The sequence below is a fragment of the Pinus tabuliformis genome, chromosome 4_1 (assembly GCF_031772625.1).
Source record: "Pinus tabuliformis cultivar Carrire ecotype Pingquan chromosome 4_1, CPIR1, whole genome shotgun sequence".
NCBI lineage: Eukaryota > Viridiplantae > Streptophyta > Pinopsida > Pinales > Pinaceae > Pinus > Pinus tabuliformis.
Genome location: NC_142303.1, coordinates 423250455 through 423270696, shown reverse-complemented (window position 1 = coordinate 423270696; position 20242 = coordinate 423250455). Strand labels below are relative to the sequence as shown.

General features: G+C 37.7%; 1 protein-coding gene across 5 annotated transcripts; it reads left to right on the top strand.

The window, feature by feature from the left end:
* Nucleotides 1-13255: 13255 nt before the first annotated feature.
* On the top strand, nt 13256-20003 carry LOC149176112 (protein PHYTOCHROME-DEPENDENT LATE-FLOWERING-like). Of its 5 annotated transcripts, none has more exons than XM_089419865.1 (7): nt 13256-13426; nt 13588-13777; nt 15755-15969; nt 18892-19049; nt 19229-19267; nt 19362-19478; nt 19596-20003. In XM_089419865.1, exons 2-6 carry the CDS (start codon nt 13689-13691, stop codon nt 19452-19454), a joined length of 594 nt encoding a protein of 197 aa, XP_089275991.1. In that variant the 5' UTR covers nt 13256-13426; nt 13588-13688; the 3' UTR covers nt 19455-19478; nt 19596-20003. The 5 variants fall into 5 exon arrangements, with proteins under 5 accessions (XP_089275991.1, XP_089275992.1, XP_089275995.1 ...); XM_089419866.1 differs by having other exon boundaries at nt 13256-13445; XM_089419869.1 differs by lacking the exon at nt 13256-13426 and having other exon boundaries at nt 13452-13777; nt 19599-20003.
* Nucleotides 20004-20242: the final 239 nt, after the last annotated feature.

Genomic DNA, 20242 nt, shown 5'->3' with positions numbered 1-20242 from the left:
TATGTATGTATGTATGACGTTGACTGACGAGTTCATAATTATTTTATGATGTATTTATGTGTACATGTGTCTATGTCACTATTTGACAGGGTCATCTGGAATCATTCTTGTGGAGGAATGATTGCTTACATAGGCAAATGACATGAAGAGGTTCCTGGTCTTACGAGGAATCAATTAGAAGAGTAGTCATGAAAAATATATGAGGTCAATATCGTATGGTTATGAGTTGATATTATGTGATTATATTACATCTATGTTATGGACATGTTATACAAGGGATACATCTGCAAAATGAAAGTAGTGTGGTACTGTTGTGCATAGTTTGTATATTTTGTACATGTTGCATCTGTGATGACTATGTGCATGAAGTATTGTGCATATGTAGTGTGTGTACATGTTGTTTATGCACAGGGTGTTAGTACAGATAGTGTTGTATGAATGTTGCATATTCAATGCTGGGTACAAATGATGCTATGTACATGTTGGATATACGGTGTTGTGTACATATTGTACTGTGTGCATGATGGATATGCGGTGTTGTATGCAATGGTGCTCTGTGCATGTTAGGTATGCGGTGCTGTGTACATATGATGCTATGTACATGTTGGATATGCAGTGCTAGGTACACGTGGTGTTGTGTGCATGTTGTACATGTGGTGTTATGTACATATGGTGTAGTGTGCATGATTGTACAAGTGGTGCTGTGTGCATGTGGTGTTGTGTACATGTTGTACAAGTGGCGCTATGTGCAGGTGGTGCTGTGCACATGTCGTGCATGTGGCGCTGTGTACATGTGGTGTCGCGTACATGTCGTGCATGTACATATGGTATTGTGTACACATTGTACAAGTGGTGTAGTGTACACGTGGCATTGTGTACATGTTCTGTATGTGTCACCGTGTACATGTGTTGTTGTGCACATGTAGTGCAGGTTGTACAGTGTACGGGTGGTACTGTGTACATGTTGTACATATGGTACTAGTGCACATGTGGTATTGTGTGCATGTCATACATGTTGTGTTGAGGGCATGTGGTACTATGTATGTGCATTATGTACGTGCATGTATTGTGTGGTGTTGTACATCGGGTATAGATGTATTGTGTTATGCACTGGACGTAGGTGTATGTGTTGTATGTCAGGTGTAGGTGCATGTATTGCATGGAGTTGTATGTCATGTGTGGTTGTATGTGTGTGATGCACACTATGTATATGTGCACCTGGTTGAGGAGAAGGCACTAGGTGTTTGTTAGGTGTGGAAATCGATCCAGTGTGCGTACGGAATAAGAACAAAGGAAGAAATAAGGATCGATGAAGGATAATTATCTGTATTTTATTTCAACTTTATTATACATGTGGTTTATGATTATGGCTTATGATGATTACGGGTGATCTATGATTCTGGTATATGATGATTACATGTGAATTATGATTATGGTTTATGATGGTTACATCTGATTTATGATTTTGATGGTTATGTTTTGAGCTAACCTGATGTGATATTTTTATACATGTTGATTTGGTCAAATATGCTATTTTGACTTGTTGCCACAGGAAGGGAACATGATTGCAAATGTACCTTATTGACAAGATACCAATGAGGTATGATGTGAATTTATTTCAATTTATTTTAAATCTAATGGAAGTTATGTGCTTGGTAAAGGAATGCATGAAATGCCTGGTTGGGTGATTGAAATCGACTGCAAGAATTTGCAACAACAAAAGGAATTGGAAAATGCAATAGTATGCTAGTAAAGCATTTAGGAATAGGGCCATTGTGGGACATTGCTACCCAATTGTGTCCATTGATTGCCATGATCATGCTATGACCAATATGATGATTTTGAGGCACGAATATGCCTTGGTTTTTGTATCTTACGATGCGAGAAAGTCTTTCCAAGGGATGGACTGCCCGAGATGGTGGTGCTAACGGAACTTGGAAGGTGAGTGACTACACCGAAGGAGTGAGCGGATTTCCTGAGGGATTGTGTAGCAGAGAAGAGAAGACCACGAATGATTTTTTTTTGGTCATTAGCATTGCCAGATGGAATCATATGCATATTGGGAGTGCACCATGGAACAATGAGCCCATAATTGTTTACTGAGAGGACAAGTGGCGCGGGATTACAACGCTAGACATTGGATGCAACTTTGACTATGGCAGTAGATTCTTGACTTCCTGGGAAGGAGGTGAATCCTGGTACTACTTTGAGGGTGGAGGCGTGAGCCTCTGGATTCCCTTGTTGATTGATATAGGCATCATATTATCTTATTTGCTGGTTTAGTAGATGTGTATATGTGTATATGTGATTATTGTAAATACTGTAATGAGCTGTGTTATAAAGCTCCACTATGCAGTATGTTGTCATGATGTTTTGTTTTAGCAAATGGTCATTGTAAATACTGCAACGAGCTATTTTATAAAGCTCCATGGGTAGTATGTTTTTTTTCTTTTTCTTTCAGTAGTCTCGTTGGTTATAGTGTCATTGAACACCAAGGACGATGTTCCCCAAGGGGGAGGGTTTTATAACAACCTTGGTGAAAATTCCATGTAAAAATATATAAATATCACGGATGATGGGACATGTATTCCATGATGAATGGTGGGCAGGACATCCTAATGGGTGTTGATTCAGTTTATTATGGCTAAGGAAATTGGCAAAGGCAATGACTAAGGATTTGGAAAGGCAAAATGCCATTTTTGGCACATTTATTTATGAAAATAATGGAAATTAGGAGAAAAGGAAGGTGAAAGGTCACAGGTTGCATGTGAGGAGGAAATTGAAGGAAAACAATGGAAAATGAAGAAAACAGAAGCCTCATTAATAAAAAGGCTTTTGAGGATCAGTGGGCAAGACTTGGTTAGTTTAGTTTTGGAGCTCTTTCATTATTCTCTCTCTCTCTCATACTCCTAGATACTTAGAGTTTTCTTGTTGCACTCTTGGAGGGTGTGGCATACTTGGAGTTTTGGAGCAAGAAGGAAAAGGAAGAGTAGGAAAATGCAAGAGGGCATTGGTATCAACAACTACATCAGGTTTGCTTGTAGGTATCAAATTGCATGTATGTTTTCCTCACTAGTTTTGGTATGCATGGAACATGCATGTGGTTTCTTGGGCATGATTTGTTACTGAAATGGAGGATTTCCTGGATTGACAGTGGATTTGTCTAGCCTTGCCATTTTCTAGATAGCCATGGTGTTGTGGGTTTATTTGCTTTGTTTTCTGGTTGGTTCTCATGTTTCCTTAGCTTGGGTTGAGCCATTAGTTCCTGGAGCCTTGGTTGGACAAATTCTCTCGAGCCCTGTAACAACTTGGGTTGAGCTATTAGTCCTGGAGCCTTGGTTGGACAAACAATCTGGAGCCCTGTAACAACTTGGCTTGAGTTATTAGTCCTGGAGCCTTGGTTGGACAAATATTCTGGAGCCCTTGGTGGGTTGAGTTACTAGTCTTGGAGCCCTAGTTGGACAAACGCTATGGAGCCCGATAAAAGCTATGGGTTGAGTTACTAGTCCTAGAGCCTTGGTTGGACAAACACTTTGGAGGCTTGTATAAGTTGTGGGTTGAGTTACTAGTCCTGGAAGCCAGGTTGGAACAAACACTCTAGAGCCCTAGAAGGCCAGGATAGAGACCGATTTGATGTTGGTTTTGTGATGTCTGACCGTGAGGTGGAATCACTGTTTGATGGGTTGAGGTGGATGGCCTTTGGAAGCCTTGGAGGGTTATTGATTGATGTGTTCTATGAGATCCCACATTCATGCTTGGAATATGGCACAGGGGTGAATGGATGAAGAGAGATTTGGCTCAACCATTCTATGGTCGGGTGGAACGTGGAAGTCCCATCTCGAGTTTGGATTTTGTATCATTAATGAAAGGCAATATCTCCTTGTATTTCTATGAGCATTAAGCTTAATTATATGTGGTTTATATGGTTATGATTTCATTGATATTCTCTGCCTATTATGTTGGTTATGTATATGTTTTATGACAACAACTATGTATGGCTCTCATCATGTTTCTACTTGTTATTGAATGATCAATGTATCTATGACCTAATGGATGAAATGGCAGCTAATGTGATAAGGAGACAATGCTTCATAGTGAATCTCAGATAAGTATGAGACCCCTATGCTTAGATTTGTTATTTACACCTATAGGTTGCATATTTACTAAGTGTTTGACAAAATGCCTATCATGGCTAGTAGGGGTCCAGTTAAGGTCTTGATCATCTCATTGATTTTGCATCATTGTTTCCCTATAATTTTCTTGATTCTAAGCATTCCTTCCATTCTAGGCAGCGACCTGGGCTCCGGGCCTGAAAAAGTGGCTAAAAATCCCGGAGTCGCTAGCATAGAAATGACAATTTTAGTCCACAGTCATTGGCAGGTAGGCCTATGAGAGCGAATTTGGGTTTCTGGTCGATCCCTTCCCCATAACATGAGAGAAACTATGGCCTAAGAGGTCCAGAAAAACAATAGGACTCAAGGATAAGATGTCTGCGTGTCTGACTGTCTTTTGAGGGTTCTGTTGATGATGTTGGATGACTGTGTGTGATGTTCCGTTGATTCCATTTCCTTAAGGTTACCTAGGAGGTCGAATCATATCATAGTGGCCTCTCGTCGCATGTTTACCTCGGCTAGCCAGTTACTTGGGTAGATGTGGGAGGAGGGTTTTAAAACTACTTCCTTGAATGAGGATGGTTCTGTCTCAACTAGCTCACTCATCAGAGCTATGTATCCAGTGTACCGATCTGGTGACCTCCTCTACCTGCGCTATGATGTGCGTGCTCCCACATTCTCTCTAGCATCATGTAATAATATGTCAGCTTCCTTGGTGTGCTTCTTTCCATCTTTGGATCTCTATGCATGAGTGGGTGCTTCCACTCTCTACTCCTTTGCTTGTGGCTGCTCCACATCATCCTCAGGTTCTTCCTTTGGAGCCAAAATCTCCTCATTTTCATGCAACTAAAGCTCCCTCTCAAGGGAACATCTCATGGCCTTCTCTTCATCGAACTTCACATCTCTACGAACAATTGCCATCCTGTGAGATGGAAGGTACACCCGATAGTTGCGAGGTGTATCAGTGTACCCCACAAATATGCCTAACTCTGCTGTCGGTTCTAGCTTTTTCCTTGCATCCTTGGTAACATGATAGTAAACTGATGAACCAAAGATCCTGAAGTGTGACACATCTGGTTTCTTCCCAAAAAAGGCTTCTTCTCATGTACTCATCTTGAGAATCCGATGAGGATTCCTGTTCTGCACATATACCATTGTGTTGCAAGCTTCAACCCAGAAGTGCAACTATAGGCCCTGATCATGTAACATTGCCCATGAAGCTCCCATAATACTTATCTTCTTCCTCTCATCCACCCCATTTTGTTGTGGGTTATGGGGTGCTATTAACTCCTGTCAAATGCCTCCAAATACACAAAAGTTATTGAACTCATTCAACACATATTCACCACTGTTGTCGCTCTTGAGAGCCTTCACTTTCCTGCCAATGTCTTTCTCAACAAGTGCTTTAAATTTACAAAATTTTGAGAATGTATTGTCTTTCTTCTGCATGAAGAATATACAACACTTACGTGAGAGATCATTTCCAAATATCACATAATAACTGTGCTTGGCCATGGAGGCTGTCGAGAAAGAGTCCACACACATCTGAGTGAACTCTTTCAAGGACTGCTTACACTCTACTATCCTTATCATGAAAGGTGGCTTTGGTGTACTTCCCCAGTGTACACCCTTTGCATGTATCTCGCTGTTCTAGTGCACCTTTTGGAAGTCCTATAGAAATATGTTTCATGATATTCAAAGCTCCATAGTGCAAATGGTCAAGTATCTTATGCCATAATTCACTGATGTCTCGGCTTTGCACCTTCTCTGCTTTCGTGTTTAAAGCAACACAATCTTCTACATCCAATTTGTAGAGGTTCTTCACCCGAACCCATATCCACTTCACTTGTCCTGTGGTTATGTGACGAAGGAAAGCCTTTCCTTTGATAAATTAATCACATTGTAGCCACGGTCTTCCAATATAGCAACTAACACTAAATTCTTCTTCAGACCCAGAACATACATGACATCTTTTAATGTGAGAGGAGAAACAAACTCTCTCTTAAAAGTAATTGTACCGATATTGGTTGCGCTATACCTTCCATCATCTCCCATCTCGATGTGCATTTAGAGGTACTTCTCCTCCAAGTCACTGAAAAATTATCTATTGCCCGTCATATGGAATGAGGCTCCACTATCCAGATACCACACACTACCCATCACTGATTTCACCATGCATGCAATGAGTGTGAAATCCAACTCGAATTTTGAAGCTAAAGCTTCACATGTCGCTCATTCCGAGGGCTTCTTATTGGCCTTCTTGTGTGGACAATTTGTGGCATAGTGTCCCAGCTCATGACAGTGAAAACATTCAATCTTCGACAAGTCCTTCTTCTTGCTTGCCTGACCAAAATCTCCTTTGGATTGGGATTTCTTCCCTTTCCCTTTCTTTTCCTTTCCAAGGAACAATTCTTCTCCTCATCATGCTTAGATGAGGTTCCATCTTTGGTTTTCCGTCTTATCTCTTCTTGCACAAAGTCAAACCATAATCACTCCCAATTTGGGCTTCTTCCTCTCATTTACCGAATCCTAGTAGTTGTGTCAACTCTTGGGGAGGCCTAGAAGTGTTAGGCTTACCAAATCATCTTCAACAACTGTAATAACAACACTCCCAAGTTCATCCCGACATTGGGTGATATTACTAACGCACTGTGGTATTGTGTTGCCCTTCTCCATATTTATTTTCCGAAGCTTGTTCTTCAGTGCCAACTTCCTATGATCACTGTTGTTTTGAAATAAGTCTATCAAGGCTTGCCACATTGCATATGGTGTATCCTTCCCGTGGAGATTCAAGACAATATGATCTCGAACTCCTTCTAGTATGATCCTCCTCACCTTTGCCACACATTTCTTCCACTCTTCAAGATCTTGAGCATCCATTGTTGGAGGCTTAGGAATATCATTGTCTATGAATTCCTTCAGCCCGTTATCTTCCAACACTGCCTCCATCTTGTCCTTCTAAGAAATATAATTTGAGCTACCCTCAAGGGCATACTCGAGTATCAATCCATAGAATGACATCCTGTTGGCTTTGAAGAATGATCCTGCAAATTCGATTTATCTGCAAAGACAAACTCAAATTCTTCTCTTCTATTATGATTCCTACTTTGATACCATGTAGAAATTCCTTGTAGATTCAAATTGCTAATTGTAATTTACTAAAACAATAGACTTGAATCTACTCTACCAACTGCGAAAACAATTAATGATCGCGAAATCATGAAGCATAGAAGAGAAAGAATTCAATCAACACAATACATAATGATTTCCTGGGGAAAGCCACAGCTAAAAACCCTACTATTTGTACATTGCATTAGTTAGAAAAAATGAGAAGATTACAATGCTTTGCTTAAGCTCGAGAAACCTCTGCACTATATGTCTCAGCACTTCCTAGACAAGCCTTGTCCAATACTTAACCAATTTTTTGCTTGCCCAAGTCCCTATTTCCTTGGGATTTATCTCCTATTAATTAGGGAAATTCCTCATCCATAACTGCGCAATCCATCATAGGCCTTCCTCTGACTGCATGCACCACTTATACAATTTGAATGATTATACAAGTGATAGTACATTTCCCTTGAACTCCAATCTCAACTAGGTAACTCAAAGATCACACATGCATGAGTTATTTATGGTTGAATTATCAGTTAACTCGTTGAACACTGAAGTTGCACCCCACTACTAGACCTCCCCCTAGTTTCTCCAACAATTGGAACTCAGTTAAACTGAATTAATTAATTAAAACTCAAAATAAACTCAATCAGAGCTCCTAAAAAGTAGGAGCCACTCTACATGACTCAAGTTCGACCCTCAAATCCAATTAACTGAGTCAACGAAGTGAATTTAACTTAGTTAACTCTTACAAGTTGTCTTTTGATGTGGAATTACAATTTTTCTCCTAATTTAATTCAAGGGAAAATTAAATCAAGATTTTCTTGTTGCATTTTCAACATTTCTTGCCCCGGAGTTGTTTGCCAAACAAATTTTGGACGACTGAGTGGCCCATTCCCTTGTGCCTCCATGGCAACAATAAGGCAATGGATATGCATTGGCATGCCCTCACCGAATTGTTCTTCGTCCTGACCATGCCAGGGAGGGAGAGGTTGGTGCCCACGACCTCTGCCACCTCTTTTAGCTTGACCCCCTTCCCTCACCATGATAAACATACCCGTGTAATATTTGCCTTTGACCTGAAACCACTTAAGTCTCGCTACCCCTCGAGACCCCAGTGACCATCCATTCACAGAGCAGAGAAGATGAGGGAATGAATGTTGGGCTACATAGTAATGACAGAATTCATGTCTCACCTGAGCTACATAGTAATGACAAAATTCATGTCTCACCTGAACCTCCATTGCCTGGCAACAATGAATGTGGCTTGTGATGATATTTTCTCCTATGTGATTATCACTGAAGATTTCTTTTCAAAATAAAAGATAAGAATCTTTCTATATATAGAGATGTGAAATTTATTTAGTCGAGAGGCTCATTCTACAACTGAGTATTAGGGGATGTGTAAATATGTTCGTGCTCAAAGTGGAGTTGACACATGTCCTTAAAATAAAAATAGAATACACTCTAAATAGAAAAATAATGTCGGCTATAATAAAATGAATATGCTATGCATGTAAAGTAATTTCATGAAAAAATTATGTTTTTATAGTTAAAACCTTTGAAGTGATCTCAATAACATTCAAAGATAAAATTTAAACAATGAAAAATTACACATTTTATTTTGCACTCTAAAGAATTTTTCATGTGAATAAATTTGATCCCTCTTTGCTCATGTTAGATACATTGTTAAGATGGATCTATGGTGGTATAATATAAATAATGTTATTAGGAGTCAACATAAATACATCTTAACTCTCGATATAAGAAGGAGGAATTAAATCTCTCATTTCCTCAAATTTTACACTCAAAAAGAGATTTGCATCTTGAGAGATTTGATCCCTCTACAAGATTGGTAGATCTAGAATTAAAATGAATCTTTATTGATTTTTAAATTTAAAAGTTAATGACAATCAAATATAGTTATGAATAAATGAATGAATGATATTTTAATGTCCATAAGACTAAAAGTAACCTATGGGACCATGAACCTCCCTGCTTTTTGCCTTTTGCGATTCAGTCATTTTCTTATTCAAATTGATGATGAGCTGACCCAAATTTCTAAGAGTTCCTTCCCAAAAAGACAATGCCAAGGGGATCCATGCTAACATATTTACATAACTGCGCCTGATGTCTCTGAAAGCATCACATTCCAAACATATTTCAATTTAGTCGCAATTATTGCTCTAAGAGGGGCTCTCCAGTCGAGTATGGTAGAGATGTTGTAATGTAATGTTTAACATTTTGAAGTTAAATTACATAAAAATAAAGATAAAATAAAATAAACTAAAAGATTAATGACCCATGATATTCATGTGGAATGGTAGATCCATCTTAACTCCTGATCTACCAAGTGCCTAGAGGGGTCAAATCTTTTAAACATATTTTAATTCAGTCACAAAAAGAGAAAGGGATAGAAATAATTAAGGGAACACTCATATTCAATTTCAAAAATATTTTTTTATAAATTTTTTACTCATAATATTTGTAGTTACTAATATCATGGTTGCACCTTCCAGTCCTGTATGGAAAGGATGTTGTCCTATCCTATCCTAGTATGTTATGTAAACATTTTGACTTGGTCAAATTAAAAATAAATAAATAAAATTAATAACTTTGATGTAAAATAGTCAATTTACAATAGGTGGTTTTTTAGCTTTAGGTTTTGACAACCCATGGTATTTGAGAGAACTTTTCGAATGACACTGTGTAGAGGATTTTATATCCTGTCCAATTTGAATGATCACAAACAAGAACTATGTATTTATTTATAGAAGAAAGATTTAAATAAACCATTAAATGATAATATTAAAATAATAATAATAATAATAATAAACTTGCCGTGAAAGAATAAATTATTAGGAATAATATTAAGATAATAAAATAGTCATTAAAAATGAATAAGTCAAATAAAATAGAGGAACAAGGGGAAGATAATTATAGGAGATTATTAGGAATATGTTAGGATTAACTAATTAGAGGTTGAAAGTCAAAACAAGATAATTAAAAATTAAAGGGAAATTAAAAATAAATAATTTTACTATTAAAAGAAATAGTTAAACCCCCATATTTACCTAAATAAATAATTAATTAATTAGGGGATAGAGAATTAAGAGGAAAATGAGGATAATAAATAAATAATTAATTAAATAGGGTTAGAGAATTAAAAGGAAAATGAGGATAATAAAAAAGATTAAATTAATAGTAAGAGTCAAGTCAAGAGATTTCATCAAATTGATTAATTAAAAGGAATTTGAAGTCAATACAAATAATAATAATAAAAAGGAGAGGATAAATTTCGATAGCATTAAATAACAAATATGGGGGGCTTAACTATTTCTTTTAACGAGTTGTCTTTTTGGAAGCTTTTTAGGTTGTTTTTCCTTTCTAATTTCTCTAAAATCTGGCAAGAATTTATTGAAATCACAAACTTGATGGGTAACCTCTGCATAATCCCTAGGAGTTTTTCAGGGTGCTTAATCCATATATAAAGTCAAAAAACCAGTTTAAATAACACAAATCAGGGTGTTGAATCCATATATAAAGTAAAAAAAAAAAACCAGTTTAAATAACACAAATCAGGGTGCTAACTACTCGCGAACACACTCCAAGAGAGAGGAAAGAGACACTGGGCGGCGAACCTAGGGTTTGCTCGGCTCTGGCTGCGGCCTGTGCCTGCGGCGGTGGGGCTTCTTCGACAGATTTCTGTGCGGGGGCTCGACCTGGTGCCTATCTGCTGAGGAACTCATGCTTCTGAAGTTTCTGCGACCAGTTTCTGCGGCGTGATCTTGTCCTCGGCTCCCCCATTTCTCTCGCGCGGTTTCCTTTCGACTCGGGCTTTGGGCTAAGCGGCGGCGGCATCCACTGGTGCATCGGCGGCCCTCTGCTCACCGTCAGTCCTTCTGCCTTGAGGTTCAACAGGGGTTTTTGGCCTTGCGACTTGCTCTGCGCCGCAGGTAGGGCCTAAGGTTTTTTGGGCTTCTGATCTTCTTCATGGGGGCGAGGTGGCTGCCCCAGTCGCCTCTGCCCCCGGATCTGACCCGCCTCAGCTCGTTCCGGGTCTTGTTTGGGCTCCTGTGCTGATGGCTGGGTACATTTTTGGTCCTCTGCCTGTCACCTATGCAGCTATGGGGAGTGTTGAGGGTTCTGTGATGCAGAGTCTGTCTCTGCATCCAATCGTGCCGCTCGTCTATGGTTGTTGCTGATTTGGTTTTGTTTTTTTCTGGCTTCTCGGGGTATTTGGGTGGCTCTCATTCACTGGCTTCTACGGATTTTGGTGGAGAGTTGAGGGGATGGCGGAGGTGACCTCCCATTTCGTGCCTCTCCCCACTGTCTTTGGGCTGCCTTTTGAGCCACATCTGCACATACACAGAAGCTCTCGTTTATTTACTGTTTTATTAGTTTGTAAGGTTTGGCGTATACGCCTGTTGGGGTTTACACACCCTGTTTATGGCTGCCCTGTCTGAGGGCTTTTACTGCATACTTCTCTGAAGTATTGGATATTGTAAGTGGCTACTGCCACACTTCTGCATATGCCTTGGCATCTACAACATGTAATCGCTATTATTTTTAATAGAAATTACGAACTCTATTTTCCCCGGAAAAAAACACAAATCAGGGTGCTGAATCCATATATAAAGTCAAAAAACAAGTTTAAATAACACAAATCAAGAGTTCACTTCAATTTTTTTCCGCCAGATTTCAGCAACGGAAAGTCCAAAAAATCCCACTAAAAACAACTCCTTTATTTTAATAGTAAAATTATTTGTTTTTAATTTCACTTTAATTTTTAATTATGTTGTTTTGACTTTCAACATCTAATTAGTTAATCCCCTATAATTATCTTCCTCTTGTTCCTCTATTTTATTTGACTTATTCATTTTTAACGGCTATTTTATTATCTTAATATTATTCCTAATAAAAACGACTAGTTTTTTTTTTTTAATTTGTTATTATTATTATTTTAATATTATCATTTAATAACTAATTCTAAATCTTTTTTCTATAAATGAATACATAGTGCTCGTTTGTGATCATTCAAATTCTCAGTTCCGATGATGGGTGGAGAGTTCACCCGAAAGTTGTGCAAGATATAAAATCCTCTACATAGTTACATCAGAAAAGTTCTCCCAATATGAATAATTGTGAAAACATAGTCTCTCAACCCATGGGATATATATATATATATATATATATATATATATATATAGTTCTAGCTTAGATCTATCTTAACTCCAGATCTATCAAGTAAGAGATAAATCAAATTTATTGAGATGTAAACTTTTTTTTAGAGTAAAAAGAGATTTGATCCCTCTCAACACTTAGTCGATTTCCACTTAACTCCAGATCTATCAAGTAAGAGATAAATCAAATTTATTGAGATGTAAACTTTTTTTAAGAGTAAAAAGAGATTTGATCCCTCTCAACACTTAGTCGATTTCCACTTAAAATAAATCTAGACTGGTTAACATAAAAGTTGCAATATTAGCCCTATAAGGAAAATGAAAGGTATTAATAACACTTCTTTTAAATTTAAAGACCATAATAATTTCAATGATTTTAATGAGATCACAAATAAAATGCAATAACTTTAAAAATATAATATTTTGTAAATAAGGAAAAACAATGGAGTTGTCTTCGGTGCAATTTTTTGGACTTTCTGGTGTCAGAATTTGGGTGAAAAATTTGAAGTGAAATTTTGATTTGTGCTATCTAAACTAGTTTTTTATTTTATATATGGATTTAGCACCCTGAAAAACCTCTAGAACATTAAAACATTTAGATTGTGTAAGATTTACCCATCAAACTTGTAATTTTAATAAATTCCTACCAGATTTTAGGAAAAATAGACCAATAAAACCTACCTAAAAACTTAAAAAAATCCATCAAAACTAACACCAAAAGCAATTACTCAATAAACCCATTGATGAACCTTCAAAGGTCAACCACTAGACTTTTGACATACACTTGGCGATGGGTTGCAAGGTGTATATATGGTATTGTTTCAAAAATGTCAATTCAATTACCATAAATAAGCATCTCGATTCAAAATTGGAATTCGGTATTATTGCGGAGGTGAAAAAAAGGGTAAATCAATCATTTGACTTCTCAGGGACTTTTCGTGACGAGTTGGATGGTTTTTTCAAAAATACAAATTTCATTCAGAAGCATCTGGGTTCAAAACTGGAGTCGGTTATCCCTGGGTATAAGTCTCTCGGTTTGGTATTATATGAATATCCGTCTCTGCGAGCTGATAAGAGAAAATCGTTGTTATTCTTATGTTGCTTCATTCCCAATTAAACTAAACTGTTACTTCAGATTGGTTATTTTACTTCATAATTTGGTTGCGGGTGTCTTGTTGCAGGTAGCATAGAAAGGACTTGCAGGGTTTGGGTGTGCTCCTGTGTGCAGTAAGAGGAGGGCTGGCACGCTCTGGTCGTAATTGTTCAATTCATTCAAGTGGAGATGCTTCAATCAAAGTCACAGATTCATTCAATTGGAGATAATTCAAAGTCACAGGACTCGGAATCAAGAATAGCTCTACAAGCTGAAGAGTATGATCACTGGAACTCGCTTAAGATACAACTCGGCAAATAAAAACCTTGAAAATTTCGACTTTCACAAAAGTTTGCATAATCCTTGCATCATATCAATATCAACCTGCAACTCTGTGCCATTTTCAATTAGGACCTTCATCTTCGTCGTGCTGGAGAGCCGTTCTCACTGATAACATTAAATAGGGTAGAGAGCACCACATATCTGTTTAACACACAACTTCCGAGTTGTAATTTTCAGAGTGCGTCACTGTGCTTTGATGTGAGTAGTATGCATGCTGAATAATTTTGTTTGATGTTTCCTGGCACTCGTTGTCATTCCTTGTTCTATAAAACTGTAGCACGATAAATCATGACTGAAAAGTAAGACTTATATGTCGTCCTTCAGCCTAATTGTTTAATAGATTACCAGTCTGCTATCTGTGGATATGTGGCTGTGTTAACAGGAAGTGCTCTTGAGGAGGCTATTTTCTGGCAGGCAGCTGTCCCAAAGCCAAACAACAGAAGCAATCACTTCTTGGTCTCCATTTGCAGTTTCTGCACTGGAAGCCAATTTCTTAAAACATGGACAGCATTTCTTCTCACCGTTTCTGAGCCCTAGCCGGGCTAGAAACCCATTTCTTGAGAAACGGTTAGTATTTCTGCCTGCCATTCCTCAGCCCTAGTTCAAGATTCTATTATACCATCTCCATCTCACTATGCATGTGACAAATTTATTTGCATGTGAGCAAAAGTGGAGTGAATATCGCTTTAACTATCCTGTTTAGAGGATTTGACTAGCCTGGTAAAAGGATCAAGATTTGGTGTGTGTTCACTCAAATTTCACCTTCTATCATGACAGTAGGCAAACTACTTCGTTACACACCCACTAGGATGCGGGATTATCACGGTTCCCAAGACGATGCTGATGATGAGCTGCCTTTGGAGGAGTTGCAGGGGATTGCAAAAGAGATGTTAGAAGGGCATAGTCATAATATCGCTGATCTTCTTCAAAGCAGTGCGTCGCTGTTTTGTTTCAAAAGAGCCAACAGATGAGACCAAATCTGATATCAGTGTATTTGTGAATTGTTTTAGTGGAGAAATTTTCATAATTGGTGGTTTGTTTTGTGTTTTGCGCCTCTGGAGCCAATTGATAATATTTCCCAAAAAATTTACCAATTTTAACAATTATATATATATATTGAATGTTCTCCGTATAAATTTTCAAACCAAAATAAGCATGAGATATTTGAATCTCTAGAAATACTCATTAAGCTGAGATATTTGCATTGTTTCTAACTTTTTTTTATGCATATGAATTGAGGATGGCCCGGGTTTTGTTATGAATATAAATATAACTGTATCAGCTGAGAATGATTCACCTTGATTGTGATTGATATTCTGCAATGGAGTAGCTGCCATTTGTTTTATTTTACTGTCAATGTTTGGAGCTTCCTCTTAGGCTCATCATCAAGAAAGAACGACGCCTAGTTACCGATCCTTCAAATTCATTTAATAAATAGAGAAACAGCACTATATTAGTACCAGGCAGACCTCTTGAACTCATACAGCAATTTTACTACCAGGTAGGTCAAGAGGCTTGCCCTTGTAGTAAATTGATGTTTGAGACCAGGCCAGTTCAAGTGGTCAGCTTGGTAGTATTCTCGTTTAATTTTATAAGTTTGAACGATTCGCATTATATTTGTATATGTATAATTGCAATCTCTATTTAATTTATAAATTTGAATGATCTGCATTTTTTTGGGTTGGGTACGATGAATGTTGAAAGTTAGATATTTTAATTATTCTTTATATGTATTAAAAATTCCTAAAACCTGATAATTTTCATTTTCAGTTCTAAACCCGTTTCCTGTTTCTCCTTTGTGGTAACATAGACATGTAGCGTTTGCTATTTATTTAAACAAATTGTTTGGAATAGGTGCAGAGCCTAATGTTTTTGACTGCACTGAGTTTTATATTGTTGCTATGAAATTACAGACATGGCCTACCTACGCCAAATAAGAAAATTGATGAAGTGAATAAGAAACAGCCTTCTTCGCAGTTGCTGTTAATGGCTCTTGATCAAGTGAATAATGAAGACCAACGGGATGTCAAGGAGAAAGCAAGTATGGCTAATTCGCTTGTCGGGGGAGGTGTAAATGTTCGTAAAACAAGGATTATAAACTTTGAACGCACAGATCATTTACCTCAAGGTTGGACATTTTTGTGTTAAACTTTACTTGTCAGTGTTTTTTTTCTAAGAAAACAGTGCAATCTTCTATTGGAATAAAGGATCAAAGTGTACAAAACAATCTGGCATTAAGCTCTGGATGTTCTGGGTGAACTCCCTGTTGATTATTAACCTGGTCGAACTTCATAGTGTGACTGACCTATTTTGGTCATTTGTGAACATTAAGACCTGGCCGAACTTCATAGTGTGACAGACCTATTTTGGTAAGATAATTTCTTTCTTTCCCTATTTGATCTTGTTTCTCAACGAGCAGAAAAAAATTCTTCAACAGCAAATAGTTGGGGAGCGTTTTAACTTTACGAACCATATTTTTTGGCTGGATCATAAATTCTTCAATTGCTTAATTTTCCGTCAATTTAATTCAAAACCTGTTATTTCTTCCAATTACTCATTGGGCGTTAAATCTCTTGCGATGCATAATTGTTTTCCTGTAAGGTGGGTTTCCATCATCTCCTTTTTTTCGCTAAGAGGCTACTTTTTAAAAACTCTCAAGTGTTCTCTTTAGGATTTGAACAGGATTCCTTTACTGGAGCCACGAATGAGTTCCCGAACTTTTATCCTTCGGTCACAATGTTGAGCTCTTGTCATCCATATTCTTCTGGACTATCCTCTTTTTTAATTGCCTCTTTGTTGAAATCCTCCCTTATCCAAGCCGATGTTTTATTTCTTCTCTTAACATCCTTGACACCTCCATAGTTGGTTTTCTTGGCCATCTCTATTTCTCAACAAGATTTTGTTTTCTCTGGTTTCCTTGGTCATATAAGTCCCACGCAATATATCATGATCCTTATGCTGATAGGGTGTCTGTAGGGGTAGTGGCCCTCCTACTCATATAATGGAATTGGTTGTCCTGTGGGTTGGGTTGAATATGCATGTTTGGTTGACCTCCCCCTCTCTTGTGGGATGTGTTGTTTGGGTGCATGTGTGTAAGTATTAAACAGGATAATAAACAGTTGGATCTGCTGTATTTGGCATCTTGAAATTATTTTTCTGACTTTAAGATCTCCTCTCTACTTTGGCAGGCTGATGAAGGGTGACTGTATTCATAGCTTTCTCTGTAATGGAATATAATCTATTCCAGACAATTGTCATTAATATAATCTATTCCAGACAAAATTGTCATTGTCTTGTCAACCGTAAAATTAGAAGAAGAAATTCCCAATTGCTGCTGGTACATCTATTGCCCAAAAATGAATGGGGGGGTTCAATGTTATCGGAACAGGACTGGTCATCGAACTGGTTGACCCCAAAACTGGGAGGTGGACTGGAACTCGAAAAAAACTGGAAAATAAACTGGTCAACCAAAAAATACATAAAATATTCCGATTTTGAAAATAACCATATATTCATGTGCATCCATATGAATCCAAATCACCATACTAAAAAATGCATAGTTTCTCATATATATAGCAAGGGTGCATATAACCAAAATAGCACTGAGCGCAATCCATCTTTGAATGCAAAATACATTAACAAAGAGGCTTTAGATGGCCTCTTGAGTCCAGAAAAGATTATGCTACAACAAATAACTACATATTACCAAAATCATTTCCTCTGTTGGGATCCTCATCATCTAGATAGCCCTTTAAGCATTAAAATAAGATGGAAAAAACTTAACATGCCAAATCAGTGATTTTGATTAAGTGAAGGATACATTTTTATGAGGGCCATGACAGAGGAGATCAACAGTCAATGTCACTAACATCAAGGTGACATAGAAGGTTTGGTGCTTCTGATTAAATGCTAGTCTCATACCCTCATACATGACAAAATCCAATGCAAACATTGCAACCATGCCATTCTTGAATTCCTGAAAACTATAAAATCTGCTGAATTTTGAATGAGATTTAAAATTCTACTTTCTCCATATGAAATCCAATGAAGTTGGAAACAGTCTCAAACATCCTGAAACAAGTAATGGTAATGTTAAAAATTTAAGTAAAAAGATTAAGAATTTAACATTACTATTAATTAAATAGTATTAGCAGGGCCTGAGGTTGAATATTAGGCTGCTCCACTTAAAAATTATTATTTTTTAAAACTAATCTGAGTTTCATGGGTTCTTAGTCACACCGTACGAAGTCATATGAAACTGGTTGGTTCTGTATAGAATCGGCTAGTTCAGTGAAAAGACTTAAAAGGATGATTTGGCACCGAGCTGTCCTTTTCCAGTTTGGGACAACCAGTCAGATCGGTTTTTTCTCTAAACTGGTCGGACTGGCCACTTCCACCGGTTCCGATAACATTGGGTGGGTTAGAAAGCCTTGTATCACAAAAAGTGAGTAAGAAGAGCTAAAGAAAGAGGATAAACAATCAGGGACTCATATTTAATTATAAAAAGAACTCTAGATGACGTATTGCGTGAAGGGTTGTCCAACTTGCCTATGACCTCTCAAGTCTGTCTAAAAGCACTGCATGGTTTGGAAGAAAGTAATTGGAATTATCCTTTGAAAGGCAAGGATTTCTTCTAGAGCCTACTTCAAGGACAGCTCCAAAGAGAAGTGTTTTCCCTTTCCACCCAGAGACCCGGACACCTACTCCATAAACAGAACCCAGAGACCCGGGCAGCTACCTAAAACCCTTGAACAAACTCCAGAAACAGAGCCCAGTAAAGGACATTGAACTCCAGTACTAGAAAATTCTAGTGTATACTGCCAATTCTCCTCCATGGCTGGAAACTTACTAGATCCCCTTGAAATATTTTTTAGGCTTTGAAGAAAATCGAACAACCTGTCCTCACTTGAAACCCTTCATTCTTTTGACACCAAATATAGAATTCCAACCAACAAAGGTTTAGAGCATTGAAGATGGACAGCACTTATCCTTCACCATTCTCTCTCCTTCATAATTGCTTAATTTTCTGTTGCGTGTTTTCTTTTTCCAGGTGTTCCAGTAAGGCAACACAGATTTTGGGTTAGATTGGTAATGTGTGAACGTGGAAAGGACGGCATGGTAGAGGCAGTTGTGCAATTTGGTGATGATCAAAATGATGAGTTGCCAAATCCCATTGATCATGACATTCTACCTTTGTTGCCGAATACTGTAAGTGAAGATGACTCGGCAAGCTCTATTTCTTGTGCTATCTACTCTTATTGCCTTACCTGTAAGGTGGACCATTTCTAATTAGTCTTTGGGTAAAGATGTATTAAATATATATTGATGTTTATTTAAGATTCAAATTATTAATTTAATCAGACTAGTGCATTGCTTATGCTGTGCAGCATTGTGCAGATATGCTTGCCATGCAGTTTTCTGCTCTGGTAAGTTTTGTGGGTCACTTTCTTTGTATTAACACTACGTTAAATAAAATGACAGTCTTTATGATATAGCAGCTCCCCTATTTGTCAATTGTAGATGGTAAAAGATGGATATAAATTGATGGAGGATTATGTTGCGCCAATTCCATCACATCCAAATGTACCACCAAATGCAGTTACCATTGTGTAGTTCTTGGTGGTTCCACATTGGGAGGTAAAATTGATCATTTTCCATCTCCCTGTTTAATTGCAAGTTAGAACATGCCAGGCTCAATCTCTGTCAGTGGGATCTCTCCTCTAAATTTCTTGCAGTTGTCATTTTTGAATGCAGTAGTTGCTGTTCAAATGCATTCTCTGGGCAATACTCCCAATTGGCAGCTCTCTTCAGGCTTCTTGTGTTGAGAATAGCAATACAATTAAATTTTTGTATCACATATTTTGGGAATGTGGAAGGTTTCCTAAAACTGGAAAGTTTCTTGTAATGTAATGGGAGGGGTGAACTATTGGCAGCTCTCTTCAGGCTTCTTGTGTTGAGAATAGCAATACAATTAAATTTTTGTATCACATTTTTTGGGAATGTCGAAGGTTTCCTAAAACTGGAAAGTTTCTTGTAATGTAATGGGAGGGGTGAACTATTAGTGTAAGTTATTGCAAGGGACTGACCTGTGAGCTGCTCTAATCTTTGTACCTTCTGCAAGGAGAATTGTTGTAATAGAATTTGTCTCAGTTTTTCTCCCCATATATCTGTTTTCTTGTCTGACTGCATGTTTCCTTTTTCCTAGTTAATTGCATGCTGGTTTATTACATATGTATTCTGTTCTCAGATATCTGCTCTGTTTTTCAACATGTTATGGAAAAGATTGATCATTGGGTACTTTTTCAAAGTCACTGCAACTTGATGCTTCTCAGCTGGCTGTAGTGCAAGAACAACAGCATCATCCACAGCAACTTCAAAAGTCTCAATTGTTTGTCACTGCC